Source organism: Chrysemys picta, chromosome 1, assembly GCF_011386835.1.
Source record: "Chrysemys picta bellii isolate R12L10 chromosome 1, ASM1138683v2, whole genome shotgun sequence".
In the NCBI taxonomy this organism is placed as follows: domain Eukaryota; kingdom Metazoa; phylum Chordata; order Testudines; family Emydidae; genus Chrysemys; species Chrysemys picta.
In genome coordinates this window covers 196,366,319-196,390,148 of record NC_088791.1, presented here as the reverse complement: position 1 = coordinate 196,390,148, position 23,830 = coordinate 196,366,319, and the positions used below count along the sequence as shown (strand labels likewise).

Here is a 23,830-nt window from a genome sequence, read left to right as displayed (position 1 = left end):
TTCTTTTTGATAGTGTTGAAAATCTTGTTTTAATTTTTATGTTACAGGTGTATCTATAATTAAAATATTTAATGTATTCTAAGTTGAAATGATAATGATAATGATAATGAAAATGTTCAACACTATCTAAACAAAATGTTTTGACATTATCAATATGAAATATTCTGAATTTTTCCCATAGAAAATGTTGTTGAAATAGACTCATTCCCACAAAACAGTAGATTTTTTACTGACTTGCATTTTTCAGTGGTAAACTATTCTGTCCAAAAAAAAAAAATTCAACCAGCTCTCACACTAAAAAGACCTTGTGGCATGTTGTAATAAGTACAGTTTATTGCATACTTTTCATATAAGTTTCATATTTCATGGACGGTCTCACATACACAATAGGAAGAGGCTATGCCTATATATCTGAAGTTGTAGAAAAATTATACAATATACTGTATGCTTAAGAAATGAGTGCATATCATTAAATTCTTTCTCATAATGCAAATACACAGGGAGGCAGTGTTAATGTTGTACACAGAAAATTCAATGTGGCATTTCCTGACTTGAGTATTTAACTGTGCCGCGTTAATTAGTTTTTTCACATAGTTTGTGATGCAATACATAAGGATCTACTGTAAATAAATATTTGTGTGCATATAGATATGTATAAATATATGCAAATTTATATTATAAATATGTAGAGCACATAATTTCACATATGTAATCTCTGCAAAGATTCAATAATTGTGGGCGGGGGAATGATATATAAAATATTAATTATAACAAATATTTCACTGGATGCAATTGACTCTTGGTAGGATTTCTTCCCCTTTTTTTCCATTTCTTGAGTACATTAAGACCTCTGAGCTGTTTTCTTGTTAGATATGCTGTATTGTACAGGTCAGTCTGTTTCGATTGTGTTGGTCCACTTTGATAACTATACATGTTGCTCTTTCAGTTCCAGGTCCTCCTGCTGGAGTTAAAGCAGCTGCAGCATCACCATCCACAGTATTTGTGTCCTGGCTCCCCCCATTTAAGTTAAATGGTGTCATCCGAAAGTACACAGTGTTCTGCTCACACCCCTACCCCACAGTAAGTTCTACAAAACAACTTTAGAAGTTCAGTATTAATCTATCCATATAGATTTCCAGATGTTTAGTGCCTAACACTTTTATTGAATTTTCTCCCTTTTTTTCCCCCTCTCCTTTCTCTGAAACGTTCCCCCCCCCCATAATATATATCCTTCTTGACAGTACTTAAAGCTTAATACAGCACACTAATTTACAAATCATAGGATTCCAAGGTTAAATGATTTTAAAGGCACAGGTTCTGAAGCTTTTTAGTTGGTTCTCACAAGACCAACTGCCAGCTCTCTGTGACACAATTACAGCTGGATAAATTGTGGAAACATTTATTTATGAACATATTTGTTAACTCCAACTTGCATTTAGATCTGTGTTCCTACAGTTCTGGCTTGGGCATTCATTTGTGAATGAATGTAATAATGTGTGAACGATCATATTTGCTTGTGAATATGAGTATTTGTGCCAGAAACATTTGCCCATCCTATATATGCACATTATTACTTGCTGAAAATGTGACAAGGGATAACTGAATTGAACATTGGCTAGCCATCTCATGCCTTTCTCTCTCCCTCAATCAGGAAGGAATCCAGCTATTTTAAAATCTGGGGGAACATCTATTCTTTATAAACATCAATGGTTGTCTTTCTGATGCAAATGTAACATATTGTGACAAAGTTCCTCCTCTATCTTGGTGGGTCCTGCGCTTATTGGCGGATTTTCTTGCCTCAGAGATTCACCAGGTGGGTTGGGGAACAGCCCAGAGACCTTCCCCTCTGGAAGAACCCACAGTCCAGGTCAATTGGGAGGTTTGGGGGGAACCCGGGCCTGCCCTCTACTCCGGGTTCCAGCCCAGGGCCCTGTGGACTGCAGCTGTCTATAGTGCCTCCTGTAACAGCTGCATGACAGCTACAACTCCCTGGGCTACTTTCCCATGGCCTCCTCCAAGCACCTTCCTTATTCTCACCACAGGACCTTCCTACTGCTGTCTGATAACGCTTGTGCTCCTCAGTCCTCCAGCAGCACACCCTCTCACTCTCAGCTCCTTGCACCTCTTGCTCCCAGCTCCTCACACTCTCACCACAAACTGAAGTGAGCTCCTTTTAAAACCCAAGTGCCTTGAGTAGCCTGCCTTAATTGATTCTAGCAGCTTCTTCTTAATTGGCTCCAGATGTCCTAATTAGCCTGCCTGCCTGAACTGGTTCTAGCAGGTTCCTGATTACTCTAGTGCAGCCCCTGCTCTGGTCACTCAGGGAACAGAAAACTACTCATCCAGTGACCAGTATATTTGCCCTCTACCAGACTCCTGTACCCCACTGGTCTGGGTCTGTCACAATATTTATCAATACGTTTTATTTATTGCCTTTTATATTTTTCTCTATGTGGCAGAAGGGCGTGGGCGTGTTAAATGAGAGTTTTCATCAACCATGGTACTTTTAACTGAACATATCCTCAGTTTATGATGCAATAAAAATGTTGTTCCTGAATTAAAATGAGGCTTAGGGGGAAATATTCAAAAGTGCCCAAGTCCAATTTTCAAAAGTGAGTTAGGAACCTAAGGACTAATTTTCAAAGGTATTTAGGTACCTAAAAATGCAGGCAGGACCCTTTTGCAATTTTCAAAAGCACCTATGAGATTATGCACCTACCTTCCATTGAAATCAATGGGAAATAGGCTCCTAACCTGCCTAGATGCTTCTGAAACCCCATTAGGTGCCTGTCTGCATATTCAGGCACCTAAATACTTTTGAAAATCTGGCCCTTTAGAAATGGGACTTAGTCTTCTAAGCATTTTTTGACATTTTCCCCCTAATTCCATTATTTCAAAAATCACTGTGTTGAAACCCAAAATGTCTTGATGATATGATGTGCTGCTGTTGGTTTTACAGCACTGACTACTAAGGGAGTAGGTGTTGCTCAAAGAAGGTTGTTTGGGTTTTAGTGAACCAGACCCTGCCTGTATTTTTTAGGTCATGATTGTGATGCTTCAAACAGGTTAATTACTAAGTCACTGTGTCTATGGTTTAGAAAAAACACCAGGTGGTGCTGCTGCTTCTTTTTGTGTACTTCTCACACATTTCCTCCAGCTTCTTTGCCAGAAACATTGTTGTACTTGGGTTTATATCACAGGGAGATTAAGCACCATACAATACACCCAGTAACTGGAATTTGTTTTGAAGGTTCTCTCTGATTATATTCTTTCTTGGGCAAATCCTTTTTTTTTTTTTTTTTTTTTTTTGTGGCTCACAAATTGTGTTAACCTCCATCTTTTTCTAACACCTCAATATGAGGCTCAAAACGCTTCTCTCGTGGTTTATGCTACAGAGATGTTTTGTGGAGTAAATGTGAGTGTTCTGCTAGGACTGACTAGAGCCACTGCTGGTGTTGGATTATGTTGCATTGTGCTGCTACAATTTTGTGATGTAATGTCAAGGTTCCTAGAGCCTATGGATATGGACCCTTTTGCTGTTTGCATACATTATAAATTAAAAAAATCTGTGTAAACTCCTCCATAAAACTCTGCTGATTCATATAATGATGATTTTCCCAGCAGCACCTCCTATTCAATACAGAGCACTCCATCTTGAACAGAGATGGCCAATCACACCAAATTTTCAGCATCTGTAAACCACAATTTAGGCATCCTCTTTGGGTAAGACAAGACTCATTTTAGGACCTCAGCCTGATATTTTTTTTGTTAAGAGAAAATGTCTTGGGTTTTTTTGTTTGGTTGTTGTTTGGTTGGTTTGTCATAAAAACATCCTCAGATAAGGATTTTACCATCGTCTATTGAAACCTAAACTGAGAGAGAGAGATTGTAAATAGAACGGCGCTTTCATATTGCATGTTGCTGCTATAGTACCCCGGAGGCGGCAGAGCTCTGTTTTAAAAGCCACCATTATTACATTTTTCATTTGGGGGGGAAAAACGTTCACTGATTTATTATGGGGACTTCTTGGACATTACACAGTTGAAAACAGTGTCCTAAACAAGAGCCAGATATTTCCCTCACTTACCCCCAGAAACCATAATATAATTTTGCACTCGTCCCTAAATTCTCCCCCCCCCCCCCCGCCAGTCCCATATGTTAACTTGTAGGCATTCGTAAAGTAGATGAAAATAGAAGGAGGCGCTCATCAGTGTTGGTGGTGGTTTGCCATCATAGGTTTGGATATCATGTAACGAAGTGACCCGGTATCCTCTTCTGTGGGGGGACTTGGTCTGAGGACTAAGGAATAAATGTACTTGGCAGGAGTCCTTATCCTCAATCAGGTCTATAGCCAGCCAAACAAAAATGGTGTGTGTGTGCGCGTACGTGAGTGCATGTGTGCATTCATAGAGGGTGCAACTATGTAGTGGGATAATCCTTATACTCCCAACCACCTCTGTTTTGGCTGGGCTGGGGAAACTTGTGTGAGAAGCTCCCTTTTCTCCTGGAGGATGAGCTGAAGGCACCAAGCTCTGCCTATTTTCCTCTCTTCCCCACTTGGCAGGGAGGGGATTCAGCAGGGGAAGAGATCTTCAGGAGAAGAAAAATAGGTGACCTCCAGCTTCCCCAATTCTTCTACTCCTATCAGGTGCTGGTACAGCTCCAGCTAGTGGCAAGAAGACCTGGAGTTCCATAACCCCCCCCCCAGCCAGGTACATCTGCTGCCACTGCAGAGTCTTCTTCATTTGTCCTTCTTCCATCAGTCAGTGAAGAGGTGGTAGGAGAAGGTAGAGCTTTAGGGGAGTCGATCTCCTCCGAGCCCAATAGAAAGTGTGAAGGGGAGAACCTTCTTTCTGCTTTCAGTAAAGGGAGAGGATCAGTGCTCTGCACTTCACCCCCTTACTTGAACTGCTGCCCATAGGGTTGCAGAGAATCTACCACATTAACGGAGTGACACAGAGTTTGCAAAAAGATTCCAGGAAAAAGAGAATAGGTCAGAGATTAAGGTGACCAACTTTGACTACATCTCTTTAATTACTCTATGTTTATAATGGTTGACATGTATAAGAGGCTTGGGGAGGCTAAGCCTCCCCAAAATAATTTGCCTGAAGCATCAGGGGGAAAAGGCTGTCCATGCAGGAGGCAAATGCCAGGCGTGGCTCACCTCCCTTTGGAGGCTCATCATTTGCATTGGTTTTCACTTTTCAGAGACCCTCACTGCAGGGGGCGGCCTCTCTTCCCCTTCCTGCCTTTGCCAGTAGGGTGGCGCAACTCCTCCCCAGCCTGCTGCCTGTCCCCAGCCTTGACACACACACCCCCGCTCATGGGCTCAGGCTGCCTTCTTGCTCCAGAGGGAGGCTTCGTGGCCACCCATCCCGGCCGCTGCCACTGCATTTGAAATCTGGAGTAAATCAGTACCGGTGCCTGATGAAGCAGAAACATTCCTTGTACCCAATCACCCTCTCCTCCTACCCCCAAACCCAGGTCATTTTCAGCCAAGACAACTTCAGCCCCAGGATTCCCAGGAGTCAGGGGACCACTCACGAGAGCATTGCTGCCCAAGAGTTCATCCACTCCCCAGAATGGTTAGACCTGCACACAGAGTGGGAGGCGGCACTGAGAAGAGATGGGCGACCACCTGAAAGGCATCACACTTCTCCTATGCTCCTTGTTTCCCATAATGGACCCCCGTGCATGGTCCCCATTTCTCCATTGCCTTGCTATGCAGGATGCCCACCGCATGACTCCCCCAGTACGAGACCTTTCCTCTGCTAATGCAGGACCCATCTCTCTAACGCCCCTGATGAGCCCTTCTCTTGAACCGGAGCCCCCTTTCCCTGGCTCTGGTCTCAGATCCTGAAAATGGCCTCTAAAACACATTGTCACCGTCTTGTGTGATCTTCCCATCTGGGGAACTTCTGCAAACTTTGTCCACCCACCAGCTCCCACTGCTCTCTCCCGGTGGCTGAACTTTCCTCCTTTGATCACTAAAAGGCAAAGCTGGGATGCACCTTCTCTTGCTGCTGGGATCCTGGCTGTTCTTGGTGGGGAGGGAGGCCAGAAAGCATGCTGGACGTTCCCCGTTTCCTTTAGCCAGCTCCTGCGAGCGGAGGGGGGACAGGACTTTTACAAATCTCCCTAGGAGGAGCAAGACTTTTAAAGGTAAACAAACTGGATGGAACTGAATTTCCTCGTTTGTGTGTCAAGGGGGGAACTGAGACCAGAACCAGGGTACAAGGAGCATTTGTTGACATGTGATGTTGATAATTTGTGCGTTAATGGTTATAAAGCTTTAACTTTTTGAATCTCCAAGTGTATTATCATTAAATCATTATTCTCTGACCTCCCCATAATTTCCTGCAACTGTGAAAATTGAAATGGACAAAAACCAGAAAAAAAGCTTCAAAATAAACATTGATGATCAAAATTATAAAAAATTAAAAATTAAATTCTGCCACGCCTAAATACAGTTAATGTTCTTTCCGGTAAAAACAATTCTTGGGAGTCCACTGGGTATATAAAAGCCACAATAAACCACTCTGAATTAACAAAAAAATGAACAATTATTGCTGGCCATATTGTGCACACTTCTATACAATGCATCCATCAAATGACCCTGTGGGTTTCTGAAGTGCAGATTTGCCAGCACTTCTCACAGCCAGATTCAATTTGCAAGGGCAGACTCTGATAGAATTTCTGCTGACTTTAGGCAAAGGGAAACTGAAATTTTCAGCTTGAAACATTTTGATTCCAAAGGGCAGCATCTGCTTGGAATATTTCAAACACAAGAATTTGATTCACCAGTGAAAACAGAAAAGCAACTATCATTGAATTCCCAATTTCTGTCCAAGATTCCAGGAGAGGACCCCTACACCACACAACATTGTGAACTACACTCTCTTTTCTTTTCATTTTGGAAGAATATTTTTTCATTGTACAAAACGGAGAAAAATACAAAAATGCAGCTACGTTTTAAAGCCGACTGCTAACCTTAATTGCTTGCAGAAACAGATTTCCATTTATATAAGAGATGAATGAACCAATTTAGATTAAATAAAAACTGGGAAGCCTAAAGAGCCTGGAAAACAGCATCACAATAGCAAGTGACAGCAGCCTCCCTGCTTAGGGGAAATAGCAATGTCAGGATGGGAAAAGGGAGACCAAAGACACGTGTCTCATGCTCAAAGTGGGATGAGGAATAAGGAGCAGGATTTCATTGGTGGAAAAACAGAGGGCAAGAGTGGCAGGACTTCAGATGTGATGGGAAAGCAGAGCAAAAAACTAAGGACTCGTGACCTTATGCAAAATGTGGACTATATATATAGTTCAACAGTGTATGATAACATCTATCAGAAATATACTGTATTAAAACCTAGATTGCATAACCGGTTACAAAAGCTCTCAGCTCATCACATGAGGTAGTACATTTAGAAAGGAAAATCATTAAAGCAGGTTATTCTGCTGCTTCCATGAAGTGGGTCATTTAACTGAAAATAAATCAGCTATTCCGTCTATGGGATGGTTAGAGATGGTTAAAGGAACGATTTAAGTAAAACAGCACGCTGAAAGGATACTAAATGGAAGACAGTTAGCTTTTGTCTTCTGTTCCACCCATATTAAGGTGTGGAGTAAGATGACTTCACTACAATACTCTGATTTCCTGCTAAGGGAAGTCTAAAAGCAGAATTAGTTTGGCCTATTGTACCTAGTAAGGGTTGAAATGGAAAGTGTGCAACCTCCACTGATGGATTTCAGTGGTGCCTTATCCTCTGCCTAATTAAAAAGGTATCTTTGCTGCCATTATACATTCCATTTTTCTCAGAAGGTTACATCTCAGCTATAAAATTGTTGATTTTTTTTTCTTTACTTACTGCATAAATATTTCCATGGTAGACAAAGAAATAATATGCACTTTTCGTAATTAGGGAAGGTTTAATTACATGACAAATCATAATGGCTGAACAGTAGACTAGAGTGACTTCTAAATTACTTTTCAAGTTCATTTGGTCTATTTTTGTAAAAGTATGTGTGTGTGTAATAGAAAAACACACTGCAGGGGATTTTTTTTTGTTAGGAAAGTATGGTTATGTAAACTCGTATCATCACTTTCCTTTGAAAAGCTATCTTTGTTGTGCACAGCTATTACTGGGTTCCCTAGAGACTGCGTGATTTGATATACCTTACGCAATGCCATACGAAATCATAATACTTCAGCAGATTATGGAAGAATTGTGATCCTTAAGTGCGTTGCCTTTGACTAAGTGCTTCACACTCTTCATCTTACTGAAACTAGTTTTCATAGTGTTTACTGGTCACATTGAAACTCTGAAAATTGCCTAGTTCAACGGATCTGGGGAAAAATGGCTTTGATAAATAAATACCACCCCTCCCCCAAAGTTCCAAGTAGAAGTGCAGTGGGCCTAGCACAGATTCGGCTAGGTCTGTCAATACTTATGTAAAAGTAAGAGGGGGAGATAGAGGGACCTAAAGAGGTTGTGGGGAAAATAAGATTATGTTTGGCCAGGGAACCAAACCAATTGGACCCTAAAATATTATTTGATTTGAGGAATTGACAAAGGTTAAGGATTGTTCGACTTTTGGTTTGCCTGAACCAAATTTGTCTGCCACTATTTTAGACACTACATCTTGAACTTACTTCATAAGGTAGTCAGTATCTGATTCAGGTTTTATTTGTACACCAATCCACCAATAGAAAAGATGTATTACATAGTTTTACATTACATTGTTTGTCCTAGTGTCAAACACAACATATGGATATCTGCTGGTGGTATAATCCCTGCATGCTGTGACTTTTGCATGCACCACTGGACATGCTCTGTCTGCTGGCTCCTGTGATTGTACAGTCAGAGAAGAGACAGATCCCTACACACCATTCACTGGAGATCCATAGAGTAAAATGGGAGGAAAAGATTACAATCAGTCTTCCTCTTATTGAAGTGACTTTTCTTTATGACTTGCCCATCATTACTCACTTTGAGCGATTATTTTGTTGCGCAGAACATATGCAAGCAGAAAATACAGGAAGGTTGGTTATTACACTGATTGTAATTTATTCTGTTATTTATATAAATATCATAAGGATACATGGCACTGTATGGCAGATGACCTGTGGTGAACAAATACAACCCTGTTCTAGCTCTCTAGCGGCAGATTTAGGAACACAACTGGTGTTGCACAGGGGATGCCTGCATCCTAGCCCTGATGAAGATGTCTTTGCATCCATCTCTGTCCGTCCCCAGTTTTGAAGACATGAGCAAAACTACACAATATAATGCAAAACCAGTTATAAACAAAATGGGGGTATGATCATTACAGTTCTACAGGCCTTGTAGATTAAGAGTATGATCAGTTTTTTAAAAGAGGAAAGAGAAAATTGGTGAATATTAAAAAGGCAGAGTCAGGGGTAGGCCAAGGGGATAAAAGGTGCACTCAAGAGGGAGGCATGGCTGGAGTGAACGTTGCTGGAGGGGTGCTGAGCCTTTTGTCTCTAATCCACACTTAGGTTCATGCATTATAGGAAGTATCTGTCAATTTGATTACATGGCACTTTATACAGCATGAGAGTATTTGTTTATTTAATACTAATTTTTATAAACCACAGATAGACTTATTTTATGTTTCAGCTATTTTAAAAATACTTACCTATTCATACACCATAGTCTTATTTTATAACTATTTTCCAGCTTTATTACCAGCACAAATAATTGTAGATTCATTGTTTTAATCTGTCAGCTTTAATTTTTTGTTTAACATTTTTTAGCCATAGTGCATATCTCTAAAATAGATTGGAAATAACAGATTAACTGATATGCACAAATGGCACTGATATACTATATAAATATCATTTTAAACACATCTTCTTTTAAAGCCCTGCTAAAAATAAAACTCATCCTTCTTTTTCATAAAATGGTGGACTTGTCTCATTACCCAGCTTCAGATTTGGCAACTGATGCATTTTAATAGAAAATACTGAGTATCTGATCATTTCAACATGTATGGATTCCTCATACCCTCTTAAACATATATCATAGAACTCACAACCTTTAGCTCCAAAAGCACAGGCGAAATCCTGACCCTTTTAAAGTCAATGCAAAACTCATTGTCTTCATTAGGGTCAGGATTTCACATACAGGTTTTTTTAAGTCTGTAAATTAAAGAGTCGTTCTTTAAAGTGTGGCTCATTACAAATAGCATTGCTGGAGTTCTGTGATTATTTTCTCTCTAAGTCTCCAAGCTCAAACATCTTCGGTTTACAAGTAAAGTGATGTTATTTCTAACTGCCAGTCTTCCAAACTCTACCAGTGATGTGTAGCAATGAGAGACAGGACTTGGCTGGAGTAAACAGCTAGGTGATTCTTTATTGATGCTGTTAGACACATATATGCTCTGTAACTCCCTGGCTCTCTGCTTTGCCAACTGAGATACACAGCTTGTGCTGCCCCACTCAGTGTCTGCCTAAATCCCAGTCCAATTGGAGTAATCATGAAATGGATTATTGAGGAATAGATTACACTACAGGATGGAAGATTCAAACTGGGTTTTGTCTTACTCATCACCCATCAATAAAGGTTCTTCTGGCTAATTCACTTCTTCAGCACCACCTGTGCAACTCCATGGTCTTCAGTAGGTTTGCAAAGGGTGCACCTAAGGACTAAGCTGGTTCTGTTGATGGTGATGTACAAGAAGGCATAGAATCCAGTTTATCATTAGCTGAGTTGACTCTGCAGTGTTAAGAGGAGTAAAAAGGAGTAACATCTTATTTTAGTCACTAATCGAAGGAGCTGTGATTCTGAATACCCCCAGGGAACAGGTCTATTGAATAAGAAGGTCACATTTCAGAATAGAATCACACTTTCTAGTAATGCTGTCATTTCTTTTACATTTTAATTTGATGCTTTTTATGCTCATGCTGGGGGTGTTAGCTGCACTGACTTTGCTGTTTCTTCACAAGCCACAGCATAAGTCTGAGTCCCAGTTTGCATTCTTCTCTCAGCAGTCTTCAAATAGCTCTTTCAATTCATCCTAGTCCTAACCTTGATCTCTGTGATTCCATAGGAAAATGTGCAAGGAGAGGAACACTTGTGATACCTTGGAATCTTAGCAGGGTCAGGACAGAGAGAGATTTCCAATGCAGCAATTGTTCTCAGTGCAGAACTGGCTGAGATTCAGTGCAGACAGGGGAAGCAGCTTGTTCTTGTCCCATTGGCTGTGTATCCACAGGAAATCCTGGCCTTGATCCTAACCCTGTGGATACCTGGACTGCTGCATAGAGGCATTCTTCTTCTGCAGTTTCCATAGGTTTGCCCCAGCCATGGCAAAACAGGTGGCCCAGCTGCTGTTCTGCATCTAGCTGGCACCATCTAGTTATCCGCACCTTGCAGTCCCACTGATGAAGTCACAGAGTTTGGAAGGGATAGTTAAGGCCGTCTCTAACAACATTAACTAATCTATTTTGTAATATTTTTGAGGCTACGTGGGAGGGAAAGTATGCTACCTAGAATGGCTGGTCCTCTGATTCTCTTTCTGTTGCCTGGATTCCAGCAGGTAGACGGTCTACATGGATAATTAGAAGAGAGAATGCACAGAAGGGAGAATGTGTCACATAGCTTCCATTTCATGCTGTGCAGTCCCAGCAGGTTTTCCATGGTCATGCCCCATGCTGTGCTTCACAGACAGTGAACTGAAACAGCAAACAATAAACCCAACAGAGGAGAGCTGAAGAAGCCACTGCACCAGCTCAGTCAGTTACTCTGGGAGGAATTCTGTGCCACTGTGCATGTGCAGAATTCATGTTTCTCGCTTTTCTCCCCAAAATTATATTCTGCTGGAGAGGTGCTGCAGTTACACTTTTTCCCACCAGGGCCTGCTGTGGTGCCAAAACAGAGCAGCTGGCTCACCGGAAGAAGCAGCTGGCTGTTTTCCTCACAGCACCCTGCCCACTAGGCCAGGTTAGAAGGCCCAGGATATGGTGGAGGACAGATAGAGTGAGGCACATGGGGCTGCTGGGGGATCACATAGACTGGTGTTCAGAAGGGCTAGTGGGGGGAGACAGACTGGGGCAGGGGCTGAATGGGAGTGGGGGTGCAGGGCCACATGTGAATGGGGGCAGGAGAAGCAGGGTCACATGGGGCTGAGGTGTGTCTGAGTAGGGGTGCATGGACACATGGGCAAAGGGGGTGCAGAGACACATGGGGACAGGTAGGGTGGCTGAGCGGGGATGCAGGAACACATGGGGATGGGTGAGGGGGGTGAAGGGCCACATGGGGACAAGTGCAGGAGTGGCTGAATGTGGGTGCAGGGACACATGGAGACAGGTGCAGGGGGAGCAGGGACACATGGGGATGGGGGAAAGGGGTGCACAGGGACACATGAAGACAGGGGCAAATGTTCTTGATGGAATGGGAGGGGCTGGGGTCATGCGGGAAGCTCCCCAACTCTCTAAGAATCCATCCCACTATCCAATACTTCTCCCACCCACACCCAACACTCCAGATTCATTCTCAGACTTCTTCCCAGCAATTACTTCCCTCTCCCTCAGCTACTCTGTTACCTCTGACTCCACCAAGCTTTTTCACTGCTTGTGAGGGGTGCGGGAAATGCATTTCTGTATTGTAGTTTAAGTGAATTATTATTCAGAGTTCTGTATATGCTTAGTAAAGAATCTATTTGTCAAGAAAAGAATTCCTGAATCTTTTTTATTGTCTGTATTGTTACAGACATACTTGCTGACAGGTATTATTAAATAAATTACCAACATTTATTCTACAGTGTTATTTTGACAAATAAAATTTGCCAAAATTTAAAATATTGTGCACAGAATTTTTAATTTTTTGGTGCAGAATTCCCCCAGGAGTAGTCAGTAGAAAGAAACCCTTGAGCAAGTTTAGCATTCCTTTCAGCATAGGGCATTCATAATGGGACATGCAAAGCCTAATATATGACAAGGAGACATTTCCTTTAAAATGTTTTATTACAACTTTTTTTTGTTATTTAATCTTCTTGCTCATAAAGCTCCCTTTCTCCCCTCATGCAATGTAAGTCTCTGACATTTTAGTCTAGCTGAAATGAAAGAACAAAAGCTAGAAGTAAAATCAATTCCTTGTCACTGGAATGTCCCCAAGTGTTTGGTAGTTAATGTTAGATGTTGAAATGCGAGAATTCTGTTAACCAGTTAGAAACTGAAATGGTTTGCTAAATAATCTTGCTAAAAAGGTACCAATTGAGTATGGATATATTTGCTAGTTATGCCAAATTCAATTAATGAATTGATTCAGTGAAAGAGTAAATAATTAATTGAAGCAGATAAAATTGCTAATGCTGTCCAGTCTCTGTGGCAGTTGGAAAGGAGCCAAACATGAGGGAGCTTAAAAGGAATTGGAGACACCAGTGTTGTGATTCTTCCACCAATGGAATGGCAGTAAATGCCCCAGTGGCAACGGAGGTAGTGATCAGACAACACATTTTTAAACAAAGCATTCCTTCTCCACCCTAAAGGCAAAATGGAGTTTAACATGTTGTTAGTTAACAAATGTTCTAACAGAAGTACTTGTGGTACCTTAGAGACTAACAAATTTATTTGAGCATAAGCTTTCATGGGCTACAGCCCACTTCATCAGATGCCCACATCTGTAGCCCACAAAAGCTTATGCTCAAATAAATTTGTTAGTCTCTAAGGTGCCACAAGTACTCCTGTTCTTTTTGTGGATACAGATTAACACAGTTGCTACTCTGAATCCTGAAATGTTCTAACATGATCCATTTTTCCCAGTGTAGAAGATGCCATCTCAAGGGTAGAGGAGTATGCATTGCCCCACCAGTTTGCTGAGACTTCCTGTCAGTTCAGATTACAGAGGTGTTAATTGACACCTGAGAAACAGCCCGTTTATTCTGAATTTCCTTTTGAAGGACAATTTATGTGAACACTTTCAGGTCAAAGTCTCCTTTGAAATACCAATTACTTGGAATTGGCCTTTACCACCCTGAGATATCTGTATATCAAAGGGCATTCATGCACCCAACCTGTCTGTTTTAATGAACCTTGAATTATATGAATATTTATTTGTAATAAAAAAAAATCTCAACACAATTGTAATTTGCATCATTAATACTCTAGTAGCCTGGCATTAGCTAATGACACCCAAGTGTAATGTTGCACATAAAAATTATTCTATTTTATTCCTTTGAACTGATTGGCTATCCTGGCTGTTTTTATATTCAAGATTCACAGAACCTGTGTTAGAAATAAAACTGGATGTTCTGACTTACGTAATTGCTAACTACTGGCTTCAATATTTTTACTGCAACTCCCTTCCAGCAGGAGAAAGTAAGGTGGTAATAGTGTGGTGTCAGGCAGTAATATCACAGCTGGCTCCTGGTACTCTGCCCTGTTTGTTGTATTATTCCAGTTGCATTTACTGTTCAAGCCTGAGACAAAATTTCCTTCCCAGATCAAATCCTCAGAAGAATAAAGCCTCATTGTACGGTGTGTACTTACATACAAAATCTCTGGCCATCCTTAAATCCCCATGCTTCTTTAATTACATAAGTTATTTTGGATACACTGTAAACTATCTCACCACAACTGGCACTAGCTGGCACCTTGTTAGCATCTCTCCAGCACACAGTTGAAGCATATTGGTGTGGCAATTTGGGGAAGACTGACCTTCCATTGTCCGCACTATACCTATTATCGCCCTGATCCAGCCCAGTAGCTGAGAAGACCCATAGCTGAGAATCTTTGAATCATGAAAACAAAATTAATTTTGTGACTAAACAAAATTTACCTGGAGTGGAGGTAGTTTATAAAGTTTAGATCATCCAATCGGAGTAAGAAACTGGGTTAAGTCCTTCAATCAAGGTATAGGAACCAGGCCTTAAGACGTGGGTGACCCGTCACAAAGCATGTCTAGTGAATCTAATCAGACAAATAAGTGAATATTCACTCAGGATGATTTGACTATAACCCACTATGCAATGTGTTCATAAGAACTATTCATGGAGTACCGTTGTCAAATATGTTAATTAAAATTATTCATCAACCTAATTAAAAGAAACAAAGTCATAAAAATCACAATCTATGTACAGACAATTTGCAAACAGAAAATAGGGCTAAATTCACTGAATAAATTGATTTCAAAATGTAGTTCTATCCTATTAAGTACCATGTGCAGTCTATTTGGAGCAATTACCATCATTCACTCCAGACGTCCAAAGGTAAAAGACTTGAGCTATTCCACTAAACAATCTTTCTCTAGATATTGTTTATTTTAGTTGGAAACATTTGTCTCTCCCATCACAGGTAATCAGCGAGTTTGAAGCCTCTCCTGACTCATTTTCCTACAGAATCCCCAACTTGAGTCGGAATCGACAATACAGTGTCTGGGTGGTGGCTGTCACTGCTGCAGGAAGAGGCAACAGCAGCGAAATTATCACCGTGGAACCATTGGCTAAAGGTATGGAGACTGCCATTTATAAAATAGCCTGTCCGTTTGTCTTTTAAGAACACCAGTTACTAACATACCTTAATTGTAATTGGTGTTGTGGTTTGTTTATTTTTAAATTTCAGTTCTAAGTTTACTGTATGGTCTGTCTGCATGGCAATCAGAGATATACCTGTCTTAGCTTTAATTGAGCTAGTAGAGCTGAAAACAACAGTGTATAAGGATGGCAGAATTGCGGGGGGGGGGCTAGTGCCCTGACAGTGGACATATTGGAGGGGGGGGAGTGCACCCCCGCCAGGTCTCAGGCCTCAAGCTATCACATCTCTCTTGGAGTGGAATCACACATGCCTCCAGGGGCGGCTCTAGGCACCAGCTAAACAAGCAGGTGCCTAGGGCGGCAAAATGTATGGGGCAGCAAAATGCTGGGGCCTCACCTCAAGCAATGTCCTGGGCTGGATCCTGTTCTGCTGCTGGGTGCAGTGGGGCATGGAGCCGGCTAAGTGGGGAGCATGTCCCTGCCACTCTCCCACGGGCAGCGGCCACACCCCCCCCCCCCCCCACAGGCAGGAGCCGGTAGCACGGCCCTGCCCTGGCTGCAGAGGACGGACAGCTCCTCCTCGGCTTGTCCCTGCCACTGCAAACCGAGGAGCAGCCGGTCCTCTGCAGCCGGGGCAGGGCTGCTCTACCGGCTCCCGCCTGGGGGGGGTGGCCGCTGCCCGCGGGAGAGCGGCGCGAACAAGCCGAGGAGCGGCCCATCCTCTGCAGCCGGGGCAAGGCCACGCTACCGGCTCCGCCTGGGGGGTGGGCGCTAACAGCGGGAGAGCAGCGGGAGCCAGTAGCGCGGCCCTGTCCTGGCTGCAGAGGACGGGCCGCTCCTCGGCTTGTTAGCGCCACTCTCCCGCAGGCAACGCCCCCCCCCAGGCGGGAGCCGGTAGCATGGCCCTGCTCCGGCTGCAGAGGACGGGGGAACATGGCGCCCGGGCAGTCCGCTCCTCCTTGGCTTGTCCCCGCCTCTGTCTCCTCCTCCTCCTCCTCCTCCTCCTCTCTGCGTCACCTCCTGCCGGGGAGGGGAGAGGGGAGTGGAGCGGCAGCCCGGGCTGAGCCCAGCTCGTGCTAGGGCCAAGGCGAAGCCCAAAGATGAGCAGGGCTGGGATCCAGCAGCAGCCACAACCCCTGGCCCTGGGAGCGGCGGTGACTGAAGATGACTCCACCTCAGGCCATATCTGCAGCAAGGTAAGAGTCGGGCCAGGCAGGAGGGTCCCCAGGACCCCTGGGAAGCTTCTGCCTGCTGGAGCCCCAGAGGCTGCTGCCTCTCTCCCCAACCCCTCACAGCACTCCAGTGCCTGGAGTCTCCTTCTGCCTCCGCCCCTGCAGGGGGCGAGCGACCTGGCAGAGAGGGGCAGCATCTGTCCAGCAAGCCCAGCACTTCTTCCTTGGCTCCTCCAGCCACAGAGCTCTCTCCATTGCTTGACCCTCGGGCTCCCAGCTGGGCGGCCTCAGTGCTGGGAAAACGCCAGCAGGGCTGGGTCCAGTGTGTATCCGAGCTCGTGGGGAGCTCTCTCGCCCCAATGACTAGCGCCTTACCTACGGCAAGTACAGCAGTGCAATAGGAGTGTGACGTGAAAAATATCATGTCACGTTGTGACACGGTCACTCAAATCACAATTACGTATGTGTACTGTGCTGCCCTATTGGCGCCATTCGCGCTAATTTCCGTTTTGCGTCAGTGCCAGTGGTTATAGGGCTAAAATGCCGGGACAAAAACAAAAACGACTTTCTGGTGCTGCTTACCGGCAACAAAGAGAAATGGCAAAAAGAATTAGAAAAACTATCTCGTACTTCAAAAAGTATTTTAAAAAAGTCGACAATCAAGGAGAAAGCTCTAAGTAATGCATTGAAGGTGATTATTCATCAACTGATGAAGACCGATCGAACCAAAGATTACCTTTATCAACTGATAAAGATGAACAACAATCTGACCAAAGATTATCTTCACTAACTGATAAAGACGAACAATCACAATCCATCCAAAGATTTACTATTTCAGCTGAAGAGTCCAGAAATGAAGAACTGTTATCCAAATCTAAAACTGAAGAACAATTATTGGAAGGTGGAGAGACTGACATAGGATCGGATCCAAGAACATGGCCGACAATAATTACTGATACAATGCGAATTATTATTGTGAAAAAAGGTCCTTCAAAACTAGATCCTACATTTGAATATCCATTTAATGAGTCGAATCCTCGATTTATGCCATCCAGTATGAAGAAAAAATGAAAAATGGGGAACAAATTAATAGATCGTGGTTAGTGTATTCACAGACCAAAGATGTAGTTTTTTGTTTTTGCTGCAAACTGTTCTGTAACTCGGACATTTTTCTGGCAACTGCAGGTTTTAATGACTGGCGAAATTTGCATCAGCATTTGAAAGAACATGAAACATCAAAAAATCATTTACGCTCATTGACAAATTGGATTGAGCTGTCAAACAGATTATGTACCAGTACAACAATCGATGCGGTACAGCAGTGTCAACTAAATTCAGAAATTCTATGTTGGCAAGCAGCGTTGGAACGTTTACCGGCAATCATTAATTTCCTAGCCAAACAGTGCCTCGCATTCCGTGGATCCTTGGATATTTTATATGAGAATAACAATGGAAATTTCTTAAAATTGGTTGAGTTATTGGCAAAATTTGATAACGTTATGGCTGAGCATGTACGAAGAGTGAAAGATGGAGAGATTCGCACCCATTATTTGGGTAAAAATATACAAAATGAGATAATAGAATTAATTTCTAGTGGAGTGCGTAATGAAATTTTATCGAATTTGAAACATGCCAAATATTACTCAATTATAGTTGATTGTACTCAAGATCTGAGCAAAACCGAGCAAATGTCAATAGTTTTATGATTTCTGAAAATTGATGAAAATGCAGAAGTGAAAATTTGTGAACACTTCCTAGAATTTATACCAATGAATGAAATTACTGGGAAAGCCCTCACAGATGTAATTCTACAGAGATTGGAACACTATGGAATACCTGTAGAAAATATGCGCAGCCAAGGGTACGATAATGGCTCAAACATGCAAGGACGACATGCAGGTGTACAGCAAAGAATATTGAATTTAAACAATCAAGCTTTTTTCATTCCTTGCCATGCGCATTCGCTCAATCTGGTTGTCAGTGATGCTGCCAAATCATCTAAAGATGCCATTTCATATTTTACCACAGTGCAAGCAATTTACAACTTTTTTAGTGCTTCCACACACCGTTGGGCAGTCTTGAAGAAGCATCTTGAACAAAAACTCACACTTAAACCTCTGAGTCAAACTAGATGGGAAAGCAGGATGGAAGCTATTAGACCATTCCAATATTCATCAGGAGAGATTTACGATGCACTATTCGACTTGTCGTATAATCCTTCATTTCGACATGAAGCTGAAACATTGGCTCAGAAAATGATGCAGTTTCAATTTTCATGTTACATGGTTATTTGGCACAATATTCTAAATCAAATTAATTTGACCAGAGAAGTTATGCAGAACATAACCATAGACATATCTGAGGCAAAGATGATTTTGAACAAAACGCTGGAATATTTAAAAAAATACCGTTCAGATGAAGGATTTGAAGAAACTATCAAAGAAGCAACAACAATAGCAGAGGATCTTGATTTTGAACCAACGTTTGCACCTCAAAAATTCATTCGTCCTCGATAAAAAACAAGACAGTTTTGTTATGAGGCTCATGATGATCCTATTCTCGATCCAAACGAAAGGTTTAAAGTTGAATGTTTCTATTGTATTTCGGATGTAGCTCTAACTTCCATTGAAGAAAGATTTTGTCAGTTGCCTGGTCATTGTGAAACTTTCGAATTTTTATACGATATTGGAAATATTAAAAATCAGTTTTCCAAAGAAGACCTCATGAAGCAGTGCCAAGACCTACATTTAGCGCTCAGTACTGATAACGCTGCTGACACTGATGCAGTAGAATTGTATGATGAATTAATAGCTTTATCTGAGCTAATAAGTCCTAAAACTTCTCCTCTAAAAGTATTAGAATTTATAGCAAGAAATGATTTTTTCACTCCAAACACTGCTATAGCATTACGCATTCTTTTAACATTACCAGTATCAGTGGCTTCTGGTGAGTGCAGTTTCTCAAAACTGAAATTACTAAAAAATTATTTGAGGTTCACCATGTCTCAAAATCGTATGTCAGGACTGGCATTAATTTCAATTGAAAGTACTATTGCAAAAAATTTAGATTTCACTGACTTATTAAAAGACTACGCAAGTATAAAAACCAGAAAAATTCCGTTCATATAAATTCTTTTAATTTATGAGAAACGGGAAGACATTAACGTTTTTCATTACAGTGTATAGTTGAACTCAAATTGTTTGTAATTGTGTTTTTGTTAAAATTAAATGTTAAAATTACACTAATAGGAAATTGTTTTATTTCACTAACTACAAATTCTCTGTTTTCATTTTATTTTTTTTAATTTTAAACAGTCAAAACAAAACTGCAAAGTGCAAACATGTGTAAAAGCCAAAAAAAAGCATGGGGGCAGCCAAATTTTTTTTTGCTTGGGGCAGCAAAAAACCTAGAGCCGGCCCTGCATGCCTCCCAGTCTCAGACCAGGTGCTGGGCTGTAGTCCTCTGTGATTACTTCAGCAGGCCTGACTTATTTTCAGTGCCTACAGTTCTGTTCCCTCCAGGAACAATGACATGGGACAGAGTGTTCATTGGTGAACGTGTGAGAAGCTCCTTTGGGGGAGAAAGGAGGAGTGCAAAGCTGTTTTATGTCAGCTAAGGACTGGTGAAATTACAATATATGAAAGCAAAAGTCACACTAATACAATGTCATATCCTCTAATATAAGGATAGTAGGCAGTTTGCAGGCATGCAGGGTGTTTTGACAACACAGTAAAATAATGTGAGACTTGCAAGTAAGCTGTTGATAGCTTGGGCAAAACAAGCTCTCTCAGTTCAGTTATGAGGATCAAAGTATTTTATACTCATATATGCCTGTTATAATTTCAAAGCTAGTCATTGTTTTCTAAGGGGAATTTGGGAATTTTGTTTGTTTCTAGGTTAGTTTGTATTTTTTTTTTAGAATCATGTCAGAAGATTAGTTATGCGGAAATGTTTGTGTTCCAGATTTCCAAGCTGCTTTACTATCTGCTTTATAAGCAAATAACATTAAAAGAGTATCTAGTGTATGGAAAGTAGTGAGCCTTACCTTAGACCTTAGTTCCTCCTGTGCCACTGACACATCGGGCAGTCCAGTTTCTCCATTGATTATGATGCTAATTATGGTGGTACTTCCAGGTGATACCAACACATTCAGTATCCTCTGTCACTGTCTTCTGCCAGTTCTTCCTTGGCCTTCCTCGCTTTCTCTTTCCTCCTTCCGGTACTCAATTCAGTGCTTGCTTAGCACCTCTCCCATCTTCTGTATGGTGTACGTGTCCCAACCATCTGATCCTTCTTTCTTTGATGATATTTGTTAACATGTCCTGCTCTGTGAGCTCCCTTCTCTCGCATTTGTTATTTTGTCTTTCTGTGAAATGTGTAGAATCTTCCTTAGCCATCTGTGATGGTAATGGGCAGCCATCTCTTTTCATTAGCCACTGTCAGTGGTCAAGTCTCTGCTACAATAGGGTGACCAATACAATCACATGGTATAATCTGATCTTTAGTTTGGTGTGGAGACTTCTGTTTGACCAGCTGTTGTGGTGTACTTTGTGGTAGATCCCTGCAAATCGGCAGACATCCACTTCAGATCTGTGGATCATTTTTGCAGATTGCGGATCAGATGCAGATACAAATTTTGTATCTGTGCATGGCTCTATTTTGTGGTATGGATGAAGTGAGCCCTTTTATAATTTAAAATTTATAAATTACAAGAAAAGTAGCATCATCTTCTTTTATACTGTGAACATGTCCTTAGGGTGACCAGATGTCCCAATAAAATCAGGACTGTCCCGATATTTAACTCTTTGTCCCGCGTCCCAATCAATGTACAATCGGGACGCCATTTGTCCTGATATTCAGGTAAGGAAGCAAGCGGGAGGGAGCCCCCATGGCGAAAAATTGCAGCCAAGCTCCCCCCTCCTCACCTCCTTCTCTACCCTCCCCCCAGCACGCCGTGTCCCCGCTCCTCCCCCGCTCCCAGCGCTTCCCACCACCTAACAGCTGTTTGGCGGCGCTTAGCGCTTTCCAGGAGGGAAGGGGGAGGAGCGGGGATGTGGCACGCTCAGGGGAGGAGGTGGAGAAGAGGCAGGGCAGGGGCGGGGACTTGGGGGAAGGGGGTGGAATGGGGGCGCAGCGAGGGTGGATGCTTGGGCAGAAAGAGGCGGGGGGTGGGTGAGCACCCACCTGGCAGAGGGGAAGTCGGCACCGTAGGCGTGAGTGGTGGGTGGGGGGGTGAGGAGGTGAGTGAGTGAGCGGCGGGCGCGCGGGGGTGTGGAGGCGAGTGGTGGGTGAGGGACTGAGGAGGGACGCAGCAAGCCAGCAGGGGGCTGGGGGGATGAGGAAGGGCACGGTGGGGGGGGAGAGGGCGGAGCCTGGGAGGAGTGGGGGTGGACTGTGGGCGGGGCTGACAGCACCCCAATGTGTCACGATATTTTAGTGTTGTGATCTGGTCACCCTAATGTCCTGTGAGCTGCATTCTGTCAGTTTGCAAGTGGTTTGTGTTCCTGTGAAGTTATATGTTACTTCTGCACACCCTAAAGATGTAGAGCACAAAATGTTGAAAACCATTTCCTGTCATAACCAAAACTGAAATGTCCGCAGGGACCTTACATCTTGTGGATAAGGGAGAAGGGGTGGATGTGGTATACCTAGACTTTAGTAAGGCATTCGATACAGTCTCGCATGATATTCTGATCAATAAACTAGGCAAATACAACTTAGATGGGGCTACTATAAGGTGGGTGCATAACTGGCTGGATAACCGTACTCAGAGAGTAGTTATTAATGGTTCCCAATCCTGCTGGAAAGGTACAACAAGTGGGGTTCCGCAGGGGTCTGTTTTGGGACCAGCTCTGTTCAATATATTCATCAACGACTTAGATATTGGGATAGAAAGTACGCTTATTAAGTTTGCAGATTATACCAAACTGGGAGGGATTGCAACTGCTTCGGAGGATAGGGTCATAATTCAAAATGATCTGGACAAATTGGAGAAATGGCCTGAGGTAAACAGGATGAAGTTTAATAATGACAAATGCAAAGTGCTCCACTTAGGAAGGAACAATCAGTTTCACACATACAGAATGGGAAGAGACTGTCTAGGAAGGAGTACGGCAGAAAGGGATCTAGGGGTTATAGTGGACCACAAGCTAAATGTGAGTCAACAGTGTGATGCTGTTGCAAAAAAAGCAAACATGATTCTGGGATGCATTAACAGATGTGTTGTGAGCAAGACACAAGAAGTCATTCTTTCACTCTACTCTGCGCTGGTTAGGCCTCAACTGGAGTGTTGTGTCCAGTTCTGGGCACCGCATTTCAAGAAGATGTGGGGAAATTGGAGAGGGTCCAGAGAAGAGCAACAAGAATGATTAAAGATCTAGAGAACATGACCTATGAAGGAAGGCTGAAAGAATTGGGTTTGTTTAGTTTGGAAAAGAGAAGACTGAGAAGGGACATGATAGCAGTTTTCAGGTATCTAAAAGGGTGTCATAAGAAGGAGGGAGGAAACTTTTTCATCTTAGCCTCTAAGGATAGAACAAGAAGCAATGGGCTTAAACTGCAGCAAGGGAGTTTTAGGTTGAACATTAGGAAAAAGTTCCTAACTGTCAGGATGGTTAAACACTGGAATAAATTGCCTAGGGAGGTTGTGGAATCTCCATCTCTGGAGATATTTAAGAGTAGGTTAGATAAATGTCTATCAGGGATGGTCTAGACAGTATTTGGTCCTGCCATGAGGGCAGGGGACTGGACTCGATGACTTCGAGTTCCCTTCCAGTCCTAGAATCTATGAATTTATTAATCTGATTTGTAACCTAGGGAGGAATTAACTTTTGAAGTTACCTTCAGAAAGTAAGAAAACTACACAAGAAGGTTGGTAGGAACCTGGTGAGGCCTTTTACTGGAATTCTGCTGTATGAACACATTTTTTTCTTCAAGTCAGGGATCTTGCAGTAATCCAAAACAGTAGTAAAAACTAACAGAAATTTTCAGTCAGTATAAGAGAGCTTAAGTAGTCTCAGAAACATTTTGAAAATATCAAAATGAACTATTCTCTTGACACTTCTGAAATGAATATCTGTTCCATGGGAAATTTTGTAAATTCATTTTTTGGACTTTTTTGGAATGATTATTTTTTTGTTGAAAATTTGGAATTTTCAGTG

The 23,830-nt window shown here is 42.3% G+C and overlaps 1 protein-coding gene across 5 annotated transcripts in view; it reads left to right on the top strand.

Moving 5' to 3' along the window:
- The window catches only part of DSCAM (DS cell adhesion molecule), a 614,601-nt gene that overhangs the window by 517,603 nt on the left and 73,168 nt on the right, over positions 1-23,830 (top strand). For all 5 annotated transcript variants that reach the window (XR_010594753.1, XR_010594754.1, XR_006176627.2 and 2 more), the window contains 2 exons: positions 947-1,080; positions 15,320-15,473. Coding sequence is in view for 1 of the 5 variants with exons in the window: in XM_005304452.5 (XP_005304509.1) it covers positions 947-1,080; positions 15,320-15,473 (288 nt within the window). In the remaining 4 variants the exon portion in view is untranslated. The remainder of the gene's footprint in view (positions 1-946; positions 1,081-15,319; positions 15,474-23,830) is intronic.